This window comes from Patiria miniata, unplaced genomic scaffold (genome assembly GCF_015706575.1).
Source record: "Patiria miniata isolate m_02_andy unplaced genomic scaffold, ASM1570657v1 HiC_scaffold_20, whole genome shotgun sequence".
Lineage (NCBI taxonomy): Eukaryota > Metazoa > Echinodermata > Asteroidea > Valvatida > Asterinidae > Patiria > Patiria miniata.
In genome coordinates this window covers 24,895,377-24,918,504 of record NW_024037059.1, presented here as the reverse complement: position 1 = coordinate 24,918,504, position 23,128 = coordinate 24,895,377, and the positions used below count along the sequence as shown (strand labels likewise).

Below are 23,128 nucleotides of genomic sequence, written 5' to 3'. Positions count from 1 at the left end.
GGGCATAAAAGGAGATGTACATTTACATAGACGGTATTTATGTCTATTCAAAGGAATCTATTTTTAAATAGCTAGGAGAATGTTGGCTCAAGAAACAACCAGTGCAGCAGCGACAGAACAGTTTTAAAAATGGGCCAAAGGACCGGCGACCAAAAGCGGCTGGCCGTTGCAAATTCGAAAAGAGGGGTGGGGAAGGAGAGATGTGGACCCCAAATCAATGCTAGTCCAACCCTTGAAATGTTTTTTCTTGTATTTTTCAGCGATGGCGCTGTCAGTTTCGACAAAAGACCCTTTTTCTAACCTGCCGAATGAGTTGAAGGTTCTCGTACTTCAACATCTTTCAGCTGAGGACCTGTGTCGCGTGGCATTATGTAATCGATCATGGAGAGAGGCCGCCAATCACGATGCTCTATGGCGCCCTCTTTGTCGAGAGAAGCGATGGGAGAAGTTTGATGCAGTCGTAGATCTTTGTGTTGAACCCCCGTTCATACCTTCGTCACCTCAACATGGCGGGGATGGAGGCGTTGGTGACGGTGTCACCTTTGCCTTTGATTCGGTTGTCACTGGTTTAAACTGGCCAGGGTTGGTAAATACATGTAGATGGAAGGAGATATACATGAAGGCACGACATCTTGAAGGAAATTGGAAGAACAATCGGTATCGCGTTGTCTCGTTTCATTTTGGCTCAGCTGGCTACGAGGGAAACAAAGAATATGTCGGCTCTGAACCCGAGTTGACATTACGCAGCCTAGCTTGTGACGGGAATAGTCTTGCCGGTGCTCTCTCGAATGATACTTTGCATATCTGGGATATCACCAGCGGAAAACGTCGACATTTCATCAAAGTGGACGTCAGTAAAGGACAAAAGGCCCTGAAAATGAAGAATGGCATCATAGCTGCAGGATGCATTGATGGTAAGATTCGTATGTACTGTGCCGTGACTGGGGAGCAGCTGCAAGCGATGTCGGGGCATCGTTTGGAGGTGTTTTGTCTCTTCTTTGATGGTGACACTATCGTGAGTATTGCGGGGAAGTCAGACAGGGATAGGGAGGTACGTGCTGACAGTGATATACGGGTCTGGAATGCTAAAGACGGTACATCTCGTTTCGTCTTTGAGAGCACCTCCGATGACGTCCGACTGGTTTACGTGGACTATCTTGACAAGACAGTTGCAGGTGCTTACAGCGACCGTAAGATTCGCTTATGGGATGCACAGAGTGGTGTCTGTAAGCAGACGATTGTCAGTGATGCCAATGACATGATTTCCTGTCACCTTGGGGATGGCATCGTGATGAGTGCCAATCGTGGAAACGTCATCAAGGTATGGAACGTTGAATCGGGGGAGTGCATCAGACACTTTGACGTGCCTGGTGTAGACTTTGAAGATTTGGACCCATATGATGAATCGTTCTCCTTTGAGTTTAACGGCGAATTTCTCTTTGCCACATCGGAGGACTCAAATGTGAGATTGTTCAATCTCGATGGCAAATTCATTGGAGACACCAAGTCGTATGATTTTGCTGAAGAGTACAACCTTTGCATCCGTTGTGTCCTTGGCAATAAATTTATTGCGTCTGCGGAGGTAGGTGGAGGCCCGATGTACCTGTGGAGCATTAACGACCCTGATGCTGGTTTCCGGTTGATCAACCCGTTGAGAGGTTTGATGTGTGACGATGAGGTTAATGATGTCTATTCAGCAGCGTGGATGAGCGAGACCAAACTTGCATTTGTTCAGTACTTTGACATGGATAAGGAGGGGTTTTGAAGCATCCAAATACCAGAGATCATTGTTCACCATTATTGGTGAAGAGGAGCATGGCAAGGATCGTCACTTTGAGTCACCAAACTGACAACGCTTGCCAGGCAACTCTTCAGAGGACCACATGCACAATAGATGGACACACTGTCAATTAGTTTGGTGACGTCATTGCCCAACGCTTCCTTGTATCCGTCGCATAACAATCCTAGGCGAAATTGACTATAATTATATGCGTTCTGCCTGAAAATAATATTGTCTACATCCATGCGCACATGTAAGTGGGATTATGCGATCTTAACTACAATAACAATGGTTTGTTTCTCCCCCCCCCCCCCCCCCCCACTCCCGCACGGGGTTTAAGGAATATTCAACTCGCTCATATTATTTACGTTGTCCGCATTTCTAGATATTAAGCGAAATTACTGCATTGTAGCTTTGGAGAATAATGCAGTATCGGTTTACTTTTTTACTTTTTTAAATTTTATTGTAATAAATTGTCCTTGTGTCTAGCAAATTTCAGCTGTTCGGAAAATTTCACTCAGTTGTTTTGAAAGACAAAAATGAAAAGAATGTGGTCTGGACCTTTGATTATTTTCCCATGCCTCTATGCAGTAAGCCATTTTCATAATGTAACCAGGTCGGGTTTCAGTATTTACTTTTACCCGACAGGTTCCTTACTCCATGTACTCCAGCATTCATTTCATAACTTTTGTAACTTCGTGTTTATGTCATTTTACATGTGAGCAGCCATTGCAATCATGCTTTTTGCCTAGCGCCCTCTCGCGGCCAACTAAACTTTTTTTAGCAGCGCGCGCCGCCTAGAATTTGGCTCAACTATGCGATGGGCGTAGCGAGCGTGCAAGTTTTGCATTCCAACGCGCTTTGTTTAAGCGGAATAGTTGACATTCCGGGCGTTTCGGTATAGTTTTCTTGTAGGGCCTGCTGCGGAATATTGTTGATTTCGATCCAACATTTTGTTGCGAGCAGACCATCTATTACGAGCGCTTACACTCTTCACTTGTATTATAATTTTGAGAGAGGCTCCCGATAGCAGTAAAATATTTACATCTACATTGTATTTTCACTGCTGATCGTCGATTTTCACATCGGAGTAGGCATGAACGTAGATCCTCCCAAGTGATAATATCCTTGGAGCTACTTCATTAGCCATTTCCCTTTTGACTGTCGTTTTTTATACACCCAACAAAGTTCGTTTTTATATACCCAACCAAGTTTCTAATATAATTCTTGTGTAAATATCTAATAATTTGTATATATTGTCTCTATTTGTATTATAAATAAAACCATTTCATATTTGTGAGACTACAGAAAGTTCGCTCTTCCCAAATCATTTTTTAGTGGAACCACTCGGACATAAGGAGAGTGCCCCATTTTAACAAACTAAATTCCACTCTCCCCGGTTACAATAACTCATCTGTTTATGTTCATGGCGTGGTTATTGGAACAAAATCGTATATAAAGAATATGTTATTCGGAAAAGGTGCAATTAGATGACATAGTACTGTAAATATATTCAACACCTACCAGTAAATTGCAAGCTATATTCCTTTGTTTTCTCTTCAATGTTTCCACTGTAGTTTTTAAGAGTGTTATTTTTAGGCCAAAAAAAAGTCTCCGGTTTCTGGTATGGAGCTTGCCCCAAAAGTGGTGCGGCGACGCGGCTTTTTTTTTTTTTACCATATATATATTTTTTTTTGGCTTCAAATGTCGGCTGATGACTGCAAATGGTGCTCGACTAAACTTTGTGCAAATATATGGGAGTCCAGAGAGGCCACATAAAGCTTACTCTCGATCATAACCCCATCTGAAAACACGTTGAAATTGCGCAGCAGCAGAATTACAGTCAAACCAGTGAGTTTGGCGGTTTTGAGACACAACTTGTATTGAAAAAAAACCGTTTTCATTTTGCCGACGAGCATGGCTACGGCGACGCGCGCGCATACCAGAAACCGGAGACTTTTTTTTTTTGCCTTATGCAATAAACATTGGAATTTTACTGCTTTAAACTGAGGCAGTTTATTAGTCTATTAGTCATACTTTAGATGTAATGCATGCTAACTGAAACTTACTGTTTAGCTGGTAGTTTTTGTGATTATAAATGAGCCTTAAGCTTCGTGCCATTTTATGAAATTTGAGTCGAATGTGAGTCGAAATGACCACAAGACATCAGCCGAACAACCAAGAAAGGCTTTAAACGCGTTTTTTTAAAAGGGCGTTGAACATCGAAAAAATTGTAAAAGGGGAGGGGGTCCGCCCCTGCCCTCTGATTGGTGAAATAATTGTTGCACAGTTTTTCTTCATTCACATGCCTTCCGATAAATTGGCTAGTAACAAGAAGGATGATTGTCTGATGAAACACATTCGATTTGGAAGATCGTTGTTTTCATTTCACATTGCATTCACTTCACTGATTGGGACAATTTAGACAATAACATCCTAAAATTAGAAGTATTATGCATTCCTTACGTGTATGCCCTTGTAATGAAACGTTACTCGCCTATTTTGTACCTACTGAAATTCAGCTATATTGTCAGTGGTTACTGGTTAACACTAAACCTTATCAATGCTTATTTCGCGGAGTGCATGACCAATTTGTGATCCTCAATTATTCTACCTAGCAAAATCTCTGTGGAGGCTTTATTTTTTATTAAGTTTTATTTAAGCCAGACACATTAGGTCGCATGTATAAAAACTAGCAAATGCTGCGAAGTTTAAGCAAAAAGTAAAAGCATTTACTTTGGAGTACAAGCATTAAGGAAAAGCATATGCTTGATTCCGTATGAATAAAAAAATTCCTTTGCTGTTCAGCATTTACTGGACAACAGGTAGCAAATGCTTCTTACTGTTGGATTGTTTTCATGGACGAATGATTGTCAACAATAGGGTCTCTTTTGTGTGTACGAACTGCCACACACCGAATTGTAAAAAGCACTCCAGTCGGTGGAAGCCAAGTCACATGCAAAAGTATTTAAAGAAGTTTTATTTATGTTCCTGGATGTGTAGGTAGACATGAGAGACGGTTCAGGCTGGAAGAGAGAGGGAGTGATTTGAAAAAGGGGCAAGTGATCTGAAATATCACCATAGAGGATACCAGTGAAGATATTAGTATTGTGCTATAATGAGAATGTTGTCAATAAGAAAAGCGCTATGAAGACTGATATGCGAGTGGGTTTGTCAATCAGCGGGCGAAAGCCATTAGCATAATCAGTGTTAACAAAATCCTCTGTTGGCTGATGATTTGAACAGTTGAGCAACTTTAAGTTGAAATGTACCATTATGTAACATAGTGTGTTTTTTTTTAAAGAAATTAATATATACTCCGAAACAGCAAAAAAAATGCAAAAAATAACGAAAACGAGCTGTTTCGGAGTAGGCCTATGCTCTCCACAACAGCTTATTATTGTGTAATATTGAATTTGAAACTGTATAGATGTTCAAATAATGGACGTATGCAAGATGCGACAGCAGAGATTTGGTGCGAAGTTCGGCCCGCTTGTTAGACGTTTAAATCGTCTCTTTTAGCGTTAATGCATGGAGGGTTAATGACATCACGTTAAACGTTTCGTGTATAAGATTTATTTGTGCATCCAGTATTTGGAACTATATTTAGTTTAATAATTTCCAGAGTATGTAATAAAGCTGTTGGAACTTTTTGTATCCCCAAGAGGCAGGATCGAGGACATTAGAAAATGAACATACAACGGAGTATTGTGTATGTGACTGGATCCTACAAAATGAGTCTTACGTATTTTTCCCTTATGGGCTTTCGTATGATTTGAAAATGGTAAATATATCTTGTGATTTTGTTGCACGAACTGCAGAACCGCCCTGGTAGTCTAATAAAATACAGCCATGATTGTGACCAAAGGGATGTCCGTCTGTATCAATATTTACTATGCGAGATTTGTTAACAAACTTGAAACGCTCAATATATATTAGCTAGTTGTACGCTATAGTTGCCACCTGCTGGTGGCGCTGCTCATGTGGCGACACGGCCTTTTTCTTGTCTCCGTATTTGTCAGTTTTTAAATCCAGTTTTTATGCCTTGTTTTAGTGAAGTTTGTGACTTTTCTCAAGTAAGATGATGTGTCAAGTACCCTGTTTCCCTGTGTTGGTGTTTCTTGTTGCATTTTTAACTTTATCATGGAGTGCTAGACGAATTCTGGGTGCAGCCTATACCAACAGTGAAGGTGAGCCTCCGCCATTGATATCGTACAGTCGTGAATTCCTGTTGAGTCGCCGTGCTTTCTCGACACAGCCTGATTACGTAATACCCGAGGTATGCATGGACACACCCAAAGTGCGTAAACGTGGGAGTAAAGGTGGTGTGAGGAACAGACTTAAAAAATCGAGATTTAGAACTCCACTTCCAACAATTATCCACGGCAATGTTCAGAGCATACGAAACAAAACTGATGAACTCAGAGCCTGCCAACAGTTCCTCTCAGAATACCGTGATTCCAGTTTGATATGTTTGACTGAAACGTGGCTAACTGAGAATGACCCAGACACCTTGGTTGACTTGGATGGATACACGCTGTTGAGGATGGACAGAAACAAGGATTCAGGAAAAACTAAAGGTGGAGGGGTTTGTGCATTTATTAACGAAAAATATTGCTCGTCAGCACACATCACCGTCAAGCAAAGTATTTGTACGAAGGATATTGAACTCCTTAGTATTTATCTCCGGCCATTTTATCTGCCACGGGAAATAAATCAAGTTATGCTGTTCGTGGTGTACATTCCCCCCTCGGCAGACGCCAAGATAGCAGCCAATACAATTCAAGACCTTGTCTCTGAAGCTGAGACGGTCTCACCTGATGCTGCCAAAATTATTATTGGCGACTTCAATTCATGCAGTTTAGCGGACTGTATGCCCACATACCACCAGCATGTTAACTGTCCCACCCGTAATGACGCCTGTTTGGACCTATGCTACAGCAACATTCCCGGGGCATACCGAGCAAGATCATTACCCGGTCTGGGCAACTCTGACCACAACATGATCCAGCTAATTCCTGTGTATCGACCCCGAGTACAGAGGGAACCTGTGAAGAAAGTCCAAGTCAAGTCCTGGACAAGTCAAGCTGTGGAGACGCTGCGAGGGTGTTTTGCCTGTACAGACTGGAACGTGTTCATTGATGTTTCAGAGGATCTAGATGAAGCTGTCGATGTCATATCTGAATACGTACGTTTCTGTGAAGACTTGCTGATTCCCAAAAAGACAGTGAAAATTTTCTCAAACAATAAACCATGGGTCACGAAGGAGCTTAAAGGATTGTTAAATGAAAAAAAGATCGTGTTTCATTCTGGAACCAGAGAGGAACGGAAAGAGGTTCAGAAAAGACTAAAACAAGAAATCAAAAACTGTAAACTGGCTTATAAGAACAAAATTGAAGGTTATTTTCAAACAAATGACACCAGGAAGACTTGGCAGGGTTTGCAAACCATTACAGGGTATAAACCAAAGAAAAACAGAATCACTGTAGATGATGAAGTTGATTATGCCCACAATCTGAATTGTTTTTACAGTAGGTTTGATAAACATGATTTCAGTGTTCAAAAGGATGAAGTTATTGATCAAGTGCAAAGCTCCTCCAATGAAAATATCCATATTGGAGTTGATGAAGTAAAATCTCTTTTTGCGAAACTGAACTCACGTAAAGCAAATGGGCCTGATTTAGTCACATGTAAGGTGCTGAAGGTATGTGCTGAACAGTTAGCAATCCCATATCAAACATTGTTTCAAAAATCGTTAAGTCATGTGTCAGTTCCGACTTTGTGGAAGAGGTCAGTTATTGTGCCCGTTCCAAAAAAATCTCACCCAAAAGAAATGAATGATCTGCGTCCCGTGGCCCTTACCTCGGCACCTATGAAGTGTCTTGAAAAAATAATAATGAAGAGATTATTGCCACAGGTTATTGAGTCCATGGATGACCACCAGTTTGCCTACCGATCTCATAGAGGTGTAGAGGATGGAGTGCTTACATTGTTGAATGGTATTTATGAGCACTTGGAGAAAGCAGGAGCCTATGTACGAATACTTTTTGTAGATTTTTCGAGTGCCTTTAATACCATTCAACCGCATCTTCTGGCCCAGAAATTAACTAGTCTCAATGTCAACCCTAGACTTATCTTATGGATTTATGATTTTTTGTCAAACAGAGGACAACAGGTTAAACTGAACTCCACTACTTCATCTCTCCAGTACACTAATACTGGTGCTCCACAGGGGTGTGTTCTCTCACCCATGTTGTACACCTTGTACACAAATGAGTGTAAATCACACCACCCATCGCATGAGCTGATTAAGTATGCCGATGATACTGCTTTAGTTGGATACTTAGATGGAAGTCGTGAATCAGTAGATGGTTACATGGAGGAAGTTTCACGGTTCACTCAGTGGTGTGACGAAAACTACTTGAAAGTTAATGCCAAAAAAACCAAAGAAATGGTGATCGATTTTAGAAAAAAGAAAACGCACACCCCATCACTCTTCATCAAAGGTGAACGAATTGAAACAGTATCTGCTTACAAATACCTGGGGATTGAAATCGACAATCAGCTTAAATTTGACACCTGTGCTAAGGCAAAATTCTGTAAATTACGACAACGCCTGTTTTTCCTTCGGAAGCTTAACTCTTTTGATGTTGATCGCACAATTCTGCAAATGTTTTACAAATCAGTATTACAGAGTATTCTTACTTTTTGCCTTATTTGTGTGTTTGGAAATATGAGGACCCAGGATCACATTATGTTGGATAAAATAGTTAAACAAGCTAGCAGGATTATTGGCCATCAACAGGAACCACTGATTGACTTATTCAAGTCTAACATGTGCAATAAATTACAATTAATTATGTCTGACAGGTGCCATCCGCTGCATACAAAGTTTGTCCATAACTTCCGAAGTAACCGTCTTCTACAACGGAGGATAAGAACTACGCGATATGGCAGCTCATTTGTTCCATCAGCTATCAGGTGGTACAATGAGCAGTTGGAACGCTGAGCTGCTGTATTGCAACCCTTATCCTCCGTTGACGAAGTTCGTTTTCTTTTGTTAAACAAATAGGATTAGCACAGTACAGGTACTGGGACGGGATGGGTTTGCGGTGGCACCGTGTGGATGGGTCTCTTTTGTGAGTGTGTGTGGTTCTGGGGGACCGGGGGCTCAGCGTTTCGAGCGGTGTGCTCTGCCTGTCGTCGGGAGAATGAACATTTTCCTGACGACGGGCGGAGCATGCTGTTCGGGGCGTTGGGTCCCTCCGGTTCTTTTTCGGAGCCACACGTGCTCGCGGGGGAGATTTGTTCACGTGGTGCTACCGCGGACTTAACTTGTCTTAGTATCTTTCCACCATGCAAACCTTCTAATCTCACAGTACAGGTACACAGTAAATTGACATATCTTACTTGCCTACGGACAGATGTTATAAGTTAATATAAGTTATAAGTTTTAATGTTTGTATTTTTTGTATTTGTAAAGTTTTTACATTCGTGTTTTTTATGTGTTTTAAACCAAATAACGTGTAAAAAGGCCATGGAATTTCCCGCACTGGGATAATAAAGTTTTATTGTATTGTATTGTATTGTAATTGTTGGCTCAAACCACTACTCTATTTAATTGGGAGGGAAACCGCGTGGAATTGTGTAAATGTATGCAAATAAATAAGAGGTTTACAAGGCAACGTTAATTATGACCAAGTTAAGAATGTGTTGAAGCACATTAATTGGTTTATCACTCTACCTCAAGGTATAACCCTTGCAGTGTAAACTGTCCTATTGTCATGAGCAAATTTCGTACGTGCCCGATGGAAATCGACACAAAACAAATTACTTATTTTCTGTATGAAGTTTTCTATACATTATGTACGTTGCCGCGACCATGAAATATTATACGAAAAGGTTCTACAGAGGCCTCCGTATAGAACCTGACCTTTGAACAACGCCACCTTGCCTTGAACCTGTAGCGCATAGCGTTGGCTGTTTTACAGGTGAAAATCTCTTATCCAAGGCGTGACGGTAAGTGGCATAACATGGGATGACGGGAGCCTTGCCTGTTGTGTCACTATTTGCACTATATCTTTACATGTATACATGTACATAGACCTACGTACATTTGCGTAAAACTTCAGGCTCGAAACTTTAGGCTATAGTATTATAGAGGGCAATAGTAATAGTATATAGCCTGGATAACCATGAATGAACCGTTTACCTTTGTATTCGTCGTACCAAATTAGAATAACAAAGAACAACAACCTACAACGCATAAGTCTATTGCACTGCAGTCGGACTTTGTCTTGTTGACAAATACACATGCACTTCTTTCGTGTATGTACATGTACATTTTATATAAATACTCTTTACCTCTGGGATTGACTAGAATGCATTGGGCATGGTGGTTAACAGAGATTAATTACTTTTACAAGATAGATTTAGAGCAATCCATCCTGGATAAAAATATACTCTGGAAAAAAACACATTTCTTATTTTTAAATACATTTTCCAAAGCAAATTTTATTCTTAATAAAACCATGGACTTTAACAAAGAGAGTATTTCTTTTTATAATGGATTTTTAAAGAAATGTCTTTGTGAACATGTCAAATAAGGTGTTCATGAAGTATTTAAAAAAGAATTTTATTTAGACAAGTATAGAAATGTTCAATGTGTCAATCTTAACTGTTTTCTCTGTCCGTATGAGGAACAAGGCAGTATTTGTAATCAGTTTGTATGTATTAAACCTAGAAATGAACAACATCTCAATTTAGGTTATGCAACGGAAATTGATTGTATAATTAGGTGTTGGGCTAAAGCCCAAAACCTACTGTTTTTCTATGAATTCAATATTCTTGTATTTTTTTTCTTCTACTTCTAGACACTTTTCGTTTCCGGAACTGTTTGTCAAAATGGAAACATCTATGAACTTAATTTGTCAATACCCGAATGCACAACCCACCGTAGATGTAGTTCTTTTGCAGTTACGTCATCATGACGTCATCGCAGGTGACGTGACGTCACTTCAACATATAATAAATTTAATCTTTGAAATTCAATATAAAATCAACCGTGCAAGACCGGAACTTGAATTTTGCGGGAATCGACCGTGATAATACATGCTCTTCCTTTTCTCCTGTGCGCGTAAAATCACGTGACCCTTCCTTCCGGTAGAAACCGGAAGTGCTTAATAATTTGAAAGTGAAAGAAGATATGAATTCGCTTTTAACGATGTAAGTGTATGCCTTGATTGACCTTTAAAAAAAAAAAGATGGGTGACGCCATGAAGAGTTGGAGCGCCCTCTAGCGGCAGGTAAAAAAAACGCGAAAAACGCATTTTCACTTGATGTCTGTGGCGAAGTTTGCGGTATTCGCTTCAAAATTAATGTACATGATGACCTTAATGCAGACAAGACCTGTGCGCGAAAAAAAATGATTACGTCATCGGATCGGGAGTTACAATAAAAAGACCTTTAAACCTTTAAAAATTGCTAAAAAATCAACCGTGATAGATATAATCAAGATTTGGCTATATATAGCACAGTTACAATAGCAGTTGAACGTTCTGGTAATAACGTCACATTGACGTCATCAAGTATCATATTACAAGCAATCAAAGATTTCTAGATTTAATCTTTGAAAATCAATATAAAATCAACTGCTACAGATTTGATTTTTTTTTTTTTATGGCAATCGATACAATATTGCAAGGTCTTCATTTTGGTATTAAGTGTAAAATCACGTGACCCTTCCTTCCGGTCGAAACCGGAAGTGCCTTATTATTGTACTACAGCAATATATTACGGGTGACGTCATAAAATGTCAGAGCGCCCTCTAGCGGCAGATTAAAAAACGTCAAAATGCATTATCACTCGTTCTGTAATTGGTTCCTAAAAGGAGCAAAGGTTACTCTGCCTGAGAAATTTCAAGCATAATATTTGATTGCTAAATTTAATCTGTCGGCCAACAAAAGTATGATCATAATGACGTACCTGAAATTTAACTTGTTTTATATGTTGAAATGTGAAAATCCGTGAATAAATGGCTGAGAACGATCTGTTACTGTTATGCTAGCATAAAACCGCAATTCGCCAGAAAGTATAGTTCCAGAAAGCAGTGTGGCTAACAGGTGGTATTTCATTTAACCACAAGTCATTAGGCCCCCCAAAAAAGTCTCCGGTTTCTGGTATGCGCGCGCGTCGCCGTAGCCATGCGCGTCGGCAAAATGAAAACGTTTTTTTTTTCAATGAAAGATGATGTCTCAAAACCACCAAACTCACTGGTTTGACTGGAATCCTGCTGCTGCACAATTTTAACGTGTTTTTAGATGGGATTATGATCGAGAATAAGCTTTATGTGGCCTCTCTGGACTCCCATATATTTGCACTAAGTTTAGTCGGGCACGATTTGCAATCATCAGCCGACATTTGAAGCAAAAAAGTCAGGTAAAAAAAAAAAAAGAAGCCGCGTCGCCACACCACTTTTTTTGGATAAGCTCCATACCAGAAACCGGAGACTTTTTTGGCCTGATCTCGCTGGGACTGTGGAGCAGGGAGGGGAGTTTGGTTTACTTGCTTACCAGGGGCTTTCAACAGTGTGAAACTAGCCACTTTCTTAAGAGGGCCGGTTTCGGCATGCAAAGTTTGCGGTAATCCATGGCCCAACACCGTGTGGTTGTTCCTACAACCTCTAGTTATATATTTTTTTGTAATTCGACAGCAGTCTAGGATGCTCCTCTACAGAAGGCTTTGACCTTCTCTCGGATGTCGGCCCCATTCATATCATTATTTTGCTCTTGATACAATATTTGAATGATAATATTGTTATTCCGTCATTTTGTGTAACTGTTTGTATGTGCGAAATTAAAACAAACAAACAAACGAACACATATGCCTATTCGTATGATGATTGGCAACATATGAGTCACAGAATTTTGAAGGAGACAGCGATTTCATTTAAGGAGAGTACAGAATAATCCTTATTTTATGTTGGCTTAAACCATACCAGTAATGCAGTTAACAATCACTTAAATCATCAACGAAAAATACGGAACACATAACGCACTGTGGCCCATTCAAATCATACTATCGTTGAACCAAAAAACTGGGTGCACGAAGAATGTGTTTGAATTGACGCCCAAAACAATAATCCTATCTGGCTTAAAATATTGTATTTTTGTTACTTTGATGATATTTGTCGACTTCTGCAATAAAGAAATGGTTTAATCCTCGACATTGTTTTTCCCTTGTATTTCACAACAATGGCGTTGTTAGTTCCGACAAAAGACCATTTTTCTGACTTGCCGAATGAGTTGAAGGTTCTCGTACTTCAACATCTTTCAGCTGAGGACCTGTGTCACGTGGCATTATGTAATCGATCCTGGAGAGAGGCCGCCAATGACGATGCTCTATGGCGCCCTCTTTGCCGAGAGAAGCGATGGGAGAAGTTTGATGCAGTCATTGATCTTTGTGTTGAACCCCCGTTCATACCTTCGTCACCTCAACATGGCGGGGATGGGGGCGTTGGCGACAGTGTCACCTTTGCCCTTGATTCGGTTGTCACTGGTTCAAACTGGCCAGGGTTGGTGAAAACATGCAGATGGAAGGAGATATACATGAAGGTACGACATCTTGAAGGAAATTGGAAGAACAATCGGTATCACGAGGTCTCGTTCGAGTTTGGCTCAGCTGGCTACGGTGGGTCCATGTATGAGAGCTCTGAACCTGAGTTGACATTATGCAGCCTTGCTGTTGAAGGGAATAGTCTTGCCGGTGCTCTCTCGAATGATACTTTGCATATCTGGGATACCACCTGCGGAACACGTCGACATATCATCAAAGTGGGCATCAGTAAAGGGAAAAAAAGCACTGAAAATGAAGAATGGCATCATAGCTGCAGGATGCACTGATGGTAAGATTCGTACCTACTGCGCCCAGACTGGAGAGCAGCTGCGAGTCATGTTGGGGCATCGTCTGGAGGTGTTTCGTCTCTTCTTCGATGGTGACACTATCGTGAGTATTGCAGGGGAGTCAAACATGGATAGGGAGGTATGTGTTGACAGTGTTATACGGGTCTGGAATGCCATAGAAGGTTCATCTCGTGTCGTCTTTGAGAGCACCTCCGATGATGTCCAACTTGTTTACGTGGACTATCTTGACAAGACAGTTGCAGGTGCTTACCCAGCGACCGTAAGATTCGCTTATGGGATGCACAGAGTGGTGTCTGTAAGCAGACAATTGTCAGTGATGCCAATGACATGATTTCCTGTCACCTTTGGGACGGCATCGTGATTAGTGCCAATTGGGGACACGTCATGGAAGTATGGAATGTTGAATCCGGGGAGTGCATCAGACACTTTGACGTGCCTGGTGTGGACTTTGAGGATTACGACCGAGATAATAGATCTTGCTCCATTGAGTTCAACGGCGAATTCCTCCTCGTCACATCGGATTCCTCAAACGTCAGATTGTTCAGGCTCGACGGCAAATTCATTGGCGACATCAAAAAGGCGTACCCTCGTGAATATTACTATCTCTGCATCCGTTGTGTTCTTGGCAATAAGTTTATTGCGTCTGATGAGGTTGCTGGAGGCTTGATGTACCTGTGGAGCATCGACCACCTTGATGGTTTACAGATGATCAAACGATTGAGAGAGTGCATGTATGACGATCAGGCTCCTGTCAAATATTCAGCAGCGTGGATGAACGACACTAAACTTGCATTCGTTTATTATTTTGAAGAGTATGATAACAAAGTACCAAAGATCGTTGTTTACCATTATTGGTGAAGCGTTACATGTGAAGGATAGTCACTTTAGGTACTATTGGGCCACGTGCACAATAGACAACACACTATCAATCAGTTTAGAAACCTCAACGCTTCCTCTTGTCATTCCCTTAATCATCATATAATAAAATGTCGCTGGCCGGATAAGTTCATGCCTTTCTATGAATGAACAGCTCCACCGAGAGTAATTTTGAGAAAGTCAATCCAAATGTTTGTATTCCACGCTTTATACTGTGTGCCTTCGATGGTCCCGTCTGCGCATGCGCACGCCTTATTATCGGTTTCATGTTGAAGTGGTATGTTCGGAAAATGTACAGCTACGCTAATATACAAGTTTAGGAAGCGTGTATTGTTAAAGTGTGTTTTGTTAATTGCCTAATAAAATGTGTAAACTCCACGGTTTTAAGGAACATTCAATTCACCCATATTATTGTAATTTGTCATTTCCTGATATATTTATATGAAGCATGCATATGATGTCATCAGTCCTAAAGAGAGATGTACATTATGACCTTACTGAGGTCAAATCAAGAATATACGTTTACTGTGGGAAAACGACTGTGCATACCCTCCATGCGAAACGTTTGTCCGTTTGTGGTTGTAATAGGCCTATTCCAGACAAACTGATAAAATATACCGAGTCAAAAGCAAGCATTGTATAGAGAAACGATAAGTTCACTTTAATTATAATTTCTACTCCCGAGTGTCACTGTGAGGAAAATTACTAGAGCAATAAACGTTAATTTTCAATTATTAGCCTAGTATACTTGTTGTAACTCAAGCTTCTTTCTTCGATTGGATTTATAACTTGTATTTAAGTAGCCTACTGCAGATTTGTGAAATATATTTGGTGGCTGGAATTGTGCCTTTGGTGATGGAAGCATGATTTGTTTGTTATCGGTTGCAATTGAAATAAAGGAAACAGATCTAAGAACAATAACGAATTTGATCGTATAGTATAAAGATTTGTGTGTGTGTGTGTCAAAACCATGTTTTCTTTGTCCAGGTCTAAAATAATGGCCATGAGACCAACTACCATGCATGCTGTGAATGCATTATGGTTCCCATTGGTACAAAAAAAAAGCCGCTTAAAATTTTTAACATCAATTTTTTTTGCACAATATTCTTTGTTCTGGGGTACTTTGTTTTTTGGTTTTTGGTTTTTACATTTCTTGCGAAACGCATACTTACCATAAGTACTTAATAAGTGCAGACGTGGGTTGAAAAACAATGTCCAAAAATCAAATTTTTCCTTCAACTTTAATTTAGCATAGCGCCCTCCGGTAGGGATTTTAGATGTCAAAGGTTGTATGGATGGACATTTGCCAAAGTTTGAAAGCATTATAATGAAAATGTAGAAATTGTGCCTAAGTAAATCGTGTTTTGAAAAATAAAACCACAAAGTGCCCTCTTCCATGCAAGGATCGCATTGTGCCCCAACCTAATTTCAATATGAGTTGGCAGGTTTTCAAAGAAAAGAAGATATCTCTTTTCGGAAGAAGTGTTTTTTTGAAAAGAACTAGTTGGTTGAGTGTGTAACGAAACAGGGGTACAGGTATATGCAGACCTGTTTAGGAGTCCAAGTCCTAGGAATTATTTATGAGCGTGATCTAGGACATTTGGTGCGTGCTAATAATGCCGAAGTGCGCGTGGACCAATCAGCAAAGAATTGTGCTGCGTGATCAGGAGATTAATAATTCATTGTGTGCATTGACCAATCGGCATCGCGTATTGCAAAGGCGGCACGCGAATTAGCATTTTATAGTGTGGGGTCCTGATGAGATCATCTAGCAAGTTAGGAAGATGGCGTCAACGCAGAAGAACGCGTTCTGGTGCTGTTGCCACTTTGCAGGAAGCCAAGCTTCGGGGTAGGGACGAGTCAAGTTGCGGTGCCGTTGCCGGAGGTCTTCCGTTGCTGTTGCGTACTCCCCGGTCGGGGAGAAGGAGCTCTCTTGCCCAGTTAACTTATATGGCAGCTCCTTGGGTGTTTGAATCCCTTTGTCTCCTGACGAAGAGCAGAACAAACTGTCCCGACCTGGAATTTCCCCTGGTTTCTTTCACACCCTAACAAACTGTTACGTGTGGACACACCAAACTAAATGCTCGGTACGTCACACACCCATGTCCCGGTCGGCATTGACCGAAATGTTCTAATATAAGGCAACTGTTGAGAGCCCTTTAGCCCCCCCCCCCCCCCCCCCCGTCACAGTCTCAGCCCCCCACACCGCGCCGGCAGTTACCATTCTGTATCCGCACTTGTTAATAGTTACATGTGTTATGTTGACTAGTATACTTGTGTAACAGCTTCAATCGTCCCCATTGTCATTCTTTTGTTTGTGTTGCTCTGAGCTCCCTTGCAATAAGATCGCGACCCTGGTCTTTATTTGCCTTTATCTCGTGGGTTCCAAGTTGTAAATGAAACGTAGGCAAAAACCGTTAAGCCTCGATCAGCAGTCTTCCCAGCTTGAAAAGTTCTGGCATTCAATCGGAAAGGTGGTGTTCACATTTGATACCGACGAGACTGGCTTTGATTTCTTTCCCTTTGGGCCCTCCAGATGATCCCTTGAAGAGCTTTCGTATGCACCGTCACATGCAAGATGTCCGAAATCAGGATAACTTGAAGTCACCCCTAACTTACTTCCACAAGAACTCACTAAGGACCAAGGTTTGCAAATCTGTACATACACACACGCACACTGCATTGCGACTATGAGGACTGCTGACTGCACTCTATGGAAGGAAGGGAAGGAAGGTAACTGATTTCACTCACTCACGAATTTGCGCCGCAACACATTTCCATTTTAGGATCATGTGATCTGGTAAACGCTTGATTAATTAGCGCAAATTATCAGAGGGATCACATCTCCAAGGAAATCGATAAGGTTAAGAGTGGCATGACAATTGACATTGGCAACTGAAAAATCCGTCATGCCCTACGATCAAAGTTTATGTTATCAATCTTTGGCCCACTAAAAAGCTTGTCAATGCACTTTCTAGCAACAATTCACCTGCAACCAAAGTGCTCCTTCAACATCTTTTAAGCAGTGTGGCAGAATACCACTAGAACCCACACCCGGCTCTTTTCACCTTCACCAATGAGATGCATTCTGAGTTACATCATTCCAGAATTATCGTGAGGTGGCGCTTGTCATTGATATTGACTGTTTACTTTGATTTTGTGGAACATCCGTGCTAGCCAATAATCTGCACAAGGAATCCTCTACAGTTACTTCCAAATTGGTCTTCGGCAGTGGCGTAGCCAGGAACTTTTCAGTGGGGGGGGGGGGGGGCGCTCGGGGGGGAACATTTCATGGGGGGCGTCATGTAGGGGCGTCAATCGCTTCTCAAAAGTGGGGGGGGGGACATACCTTGATCAGAACTGATGAGAGCGCGAAGCGCGAAGCCCTTACGGCGTGGGGGTTCGGGGCCCGCTTAGAGGCCCCGAAAAAAATGGATTCTAGATGTTCTGTGGTGTGATCTGAAGCAATTTCTTACCACTTTAACCAATAATTATCTTAGCACAAAAGATAATAATTTAAACATAATTTTCGAGGTTTTCTCAGCTAAAGGCATAAGAAAATTTTTTGAACATTGTTTTCGAGGTTGGAGCCATTGAACCAGCTACCAGAATTTTGAGCTATAGGCGTGCGGTTCGGGGCCCGCTTAAAGGGAAAATACAACATTTGCAAACTTCAAAAAATAAAACTACCAAATCATTTTGAAATACCTTGCTGGACTGTTAGTGAATGACAGTGTAAAGCATCCTGTAATATAATGGCACCTGGTATACTGTCATTTTCAAGAAAAGTGGTATTTTTGTATCAATTTCCAACGCTGATCGGCCGACCAAAAACTGGCTTTTTTTCAAATACTGGCCCCAGTTGACCATCACACTTGTTTGCAATCGATTACACACCTATGAACGGGTACAAGCCAGCTAGACTGGTTCCCAGACCTTACCATTCCCCAATGTATGTAAACTGCTCTGTTTCTTCTTAAATGGAGTCAGGGAACCAGACTACAGGAAAATGATTGTTTTTCTTGGTTTTTATAGCATTTTCGAACCCAAAACCTCAAAAAAGTCAGTGTAACTATATTTGCTATATATTTTCAACCCCCCAATTTCATCCATTTCTGAAAATTACAGCAAAAGCAAATGATGTAAATTCCCTTTAAGGGCCCCGAAAAATTTTGGATTCTAAATGCTCTGTGGTGCTATCTGAGGCAATTTCTGACCACTTTAACCAATATTTTCTAAGCAAAAAGATACATTGTAGTACATAACAGGGCCCTGTAAATGAGACACGAGTTCAAAAATCGGGGGGGGGGGGACATTTGATATTGTGTCCCCCACCCTTCAAAAAGTTGGGGGGGGACCAGTGCTCGAATGTATTACCGTGTAGTAGTACCTTCAATGACGCCACTATAATTCCGGCACAAAAACGATATATTTTGTGAAAACGCTTTTTTTGAACATTTCATTTTTATTTCCTAAAAAGATCATCGAAGGTCTAATCTTTACTTTGTAGTCGTTGAAAGGATATCCCTCAGTTCAACATGACCTTTTTATGGCAAATTTAAGAACATGACGAAAGTGAAAATGGTTTACCTCAAACGGTATTTTCGCTGTGTCACAGTCGGTGCCTGGCTCAACGAGTAGGCCATAGTGTTGTTCGTAACTAGGAACTTCACTGGCGAAGTGTGGCGTGATAACCAACCTCAACCCCATAGCGTAGAGTAGTACGCGCCCACCACAACCTAGCTCCCTTACCTTGGTATTGGATCATTTATTTTTTTACATGTGCAAGACTTTTGAACACATACGCAAATGAGTAATAGTCTGGTGCCTGACTGTGCGTTACATTAGCGTTTGTTTTTGTATGTGGTGACTGGGGTAAAAACAATCAATTCGCGCGCCGTGAGTTATACGAAAAAACGATTGTTTTCGAAATTTAACTGTTACAATCTTATCCCACCAATATGCAGTATCACGCTCAAGCAAACGACGTTTGAAAGCTGAAGCACACGACGTTTGTAAGCTCAAGCACACGACGTTTGAAAGCTCAAGCACACGACGTTTGAAAGCTCAAGCACACGACGTTTGTAAGCTCAAGCACATGACGTTTGAAAGCTCAAGCACACGACGTTTGCCTGTCCCTTTTAGAACACCATAACATAGTGACCCAGATGCCCCTACCAGTGACCGTCGGTGATATATGGCGGATGGTTTATGATTACAACTGCTCATGCATCGTTATGCTAAATAACATGGTCGACAATGATCCGGTAAGTACACGTATCAGCCCAATCATGACAGTTTATCAATTACATGTACTTAGATGTGTTTGTAACTATATAGGGTGTTTTACTTATACTCTTTAAAATCGAGGCTAAACGATATCTAAGACCTATTTGAGTTTTTTTAAATTAAACATTCTCTTGCATTGTTTTTCTTTTACATTTTATCACTACTCTTTTCCTCGTAGACCTTCGGCAAGTATTGGACCGACGCGGGTTCTTTGACATGCTCTCCTATGGCTATGATCAGCCTCCAATCGACGGACCAAATGCAGACCAATACTACCGTGCGCTACCTGACTCTCACCAATGGTTATAAAACATAGTCAGACGGAAAGTGCGGGTTGTTTGGTTAGTGTGAAATTGTCTTTTAGAAGAAAACATTGCCTTTCGCAAAGAATTGTGTACTATTGTGTCTTTTCCTAAGGCTTCATTGAGCCATATCTTTTTCGGTAAGAATCAGGCTAAAATTTAGAAACACGTACGTTTTAAACTATAGTACATGTAGTCAAATTGGTATGTATTCATCACAGGTATCACGCATGATGTGTCATCTTTAACTGCCTGACTGGCCAAATGGCCGGCTACCAGCGTCTCCAGCGACCGTCTTGCAGTGGGTTTTAGCGGTACGGGAATGGCAGTGCGACCACACAGAAGGAACTATTGTCACCCACTGCATGTAAGCAGGGAATATTCTTGTTTGTAGCAACAAAGTCAACAGTTGTTAATTTTGCTTCCATTCAAAAAAATGAAAAGATTAGTTAAGGCCTACACACTGGACCAACAGTTTCAAAGTAAAGTCTCTTCGGTACTGTACCATCCCCTGTAATATGAATTCAAATTCAATTTATTCTTGAGCTATAATGGTATAAGGGCCTGACTACAGATCATTCCTAGCACGCTATTACTGATAGGCCCCCTTTAATGGCGAACCCATTGTGTCAACTATTGTACATTAAGCAACACGCACAATGCTTTCGCCACTGATTCGTGCACCGAATTAATGAGCGTGCACGCCATGGCCAATTTTGTTCCCGTTTCACATTCAACGCCGATGTAGCAGCACAATGCGTGCGTCTTAGACACATTTCCGAATTAATATCAATTAGGTCTCTCTCTTTCGGATCCTTAATTTTAATTGACGTTATCAATGCATGTAGTTCAATACACTTGGTTTGATGGATTCTGCAGGGCAGGAGCATATTTCATCCGTTTCCTCTTCCCCTCTGCATTAAAAGCAAGGTATCAGACATAAGAAATGGGTGAGGTTTACTCTTCCATATTAAACACAGCACACTGATGGCAAATCTTCGCTGCCAGGAGCAGATCTCGAGCATCTTTAAAAGCTTCGTTTTATCATCGCGTCAACTCTATTGAGGAAAGGGGTAATTATTAACTATTGCATCTTCTAATTAAAATATTGAATAGTGCGTATGGTACTTGTGGTTGCACTGAGGTACAACGACTGGACAACGGTGCAGGGCTTAAACACCGGGAATAACCTTCTTATCTAATTGTTATAAGAAAGAACTATCGGGAGACAAAATAAGTCAACGAACTATCTGCTTTTAGGCGCACACTTCTCAAAACATACATTGATAAACTGGAAAGTGATTTCTTCGACAGCAGCTGGCAACGTCTGACTGATGTAACATGACGGATATTTCTGCCATCTGTTGAGGACTGCGGACACCATTTTCCAACATTTCTTTGAGACGCCATATTTGGAATTGAGTTACGAATTAACGCATCTGCAACTATGGTATGAATCCAAGGGCAAGGCGCCCGGTATAACCATAGAGCGAACAGTCATAATGGCATGATCCACCCAGCGCGCATACGCCCATCGCACCGACAAACAGCGAACGAAATGACAGATAGTAAGTGGACATTGTGATTTTGTAAGCAGATGGTCAAGGTTTTGTCGTTTTTAAAAAACACGTCTAGCCATATTTCTTGCACAGGAGGACCCCAGCATCTAACTGTTGATTTACTGGATCACAAGAACATTGCGTTAGTTCTATCCGCTGACAACCTTGCTTTTGAACTGATGTTATAAATCACACGCACAAACAACAACACACAATGTCAATGAAAAATGCCACTTCGTTGATAAGTCTCGAAGAAGCGCAAACAGATGTTTGGGTTTGCCAGATCATTGCAGCAGAAGGAGTCTTTGGTTTCCTAGGAAACCTCTTGGTTTGCTTCGTCATTCTGCGCGTCAGGTTTCTCCACACCATGACTAACTATCTCCTGGTGAATTTAGCTGTGGCCGATATGCTGCTATGTCTCTGCACCTTTTTCCATTACCTTTTTGCGTCTAGCAGGTGTACTCTCATCAACATGGTTCCATCAAGCTCTCTTGGGAGGGAACTGTACTGCCGGCTTGTGGCGTCCCAGTCACTGATCTGGGTGTTTTTCAACGCGTCCGCTTACAACCTGTGCGTGGTGACGCTGGAAAGATACATAGCCATCGTACATCCACTCAAATATGCCAGGAAAGTCACAGCTACAAGGATGAAGACACTCGTGACTCTGCTCTGGATGCTTTCTGTTCTGTTGGCTCTGCCTTTTCTATTCACAATCAAAGCCAGCGATGATCTCGACAAAGCCTGTTCTGACATCGAGTACCTCAATCAAGCATTCCCCATTTTGCTTAGTGTGGTATTGGTTTCATTCACCTACATTATGCCCGTCATAATGATGAGTTGGGCGTACTACAAAATGCAGGTTACTCTCAAAAGACAAGCACAAGCTCTGAACCTACAACGCGCGAGGGCAGCAGCGGTTGATCTCGTGATTGCTAGACAGCGTGTCATCAGCATGCTTACGATAGTCCTGGGGGCTCTCATAATTCTCTGGACACCGGATAATGTCTGCGTTATTTTATGCTTGTATCCGACAAGCGACAGCACACTTAATTTCTGTGGTTCAGAGAGTTTCAAGTACATCAGTGGCATAACCAGTTTCCTGCTATACCTTAACTCGGTGGTTAACCCCATCATCTACGAGCTGAAGTACAAGAAATTCCGGAAGGGTTTGAGGGCGGTTTTCTGCACTTGTTTGGACGAGCACGGCGGAAGTAACAGCGTGGATGCCGAGATGGCTCGACGTTGATGAGTTGTCACTGAGTGGTGTTTTCATTTAGGACCTGCTATAGAGTGAAAGTCACGAAATTTGCAGTTAATACACACGAAATATGTTCAGATATCTCGTGTGCTTCTGAAACAGCTATTCGAATGGTATGCTCCATCCATCTGCAGGAGACTGTC

The 23,128-nt window shown here is 41.4% G+C and overlaps 2 protein-coding genes across 2 annotated transcripts; both read left to right on the top strand.

The window, feature by feature from the left end:
- Positions 1 to 262: 262 nt before the first annotated feature.
- LOC119727928 (F-box/WD repeat-containing protein 7-like) lies at positions 263 to 1,765 on the top strand. Its single transcript, XM_038200008.1, has one exon. It carries the CDS (start codon positions 263 to 265, stop codon positions 1,763 to 1,765), a length of 1,503 nt encoding a protein of 500 aa, XP_038055936.1.
- A 20,176-nt stretch (positions 1,766 to 21,941) lies between these two features.
- Positions 21,942 to 22,973, top strand: LOC119727927 (trace amine-associated receptor 7d-like). The gene has a single exon (XM_038200007.1). It carries the CDS (start codon positions 21,942 to 21,944, stop codon positions 22,971 to 22,973), a length of 1,032 nt encoding a protein of 343 aa, XP_038055935.1.
- The last annotated feature ends 155 nt before the right edge of the window (positions 22,974 to 23,128 follow it).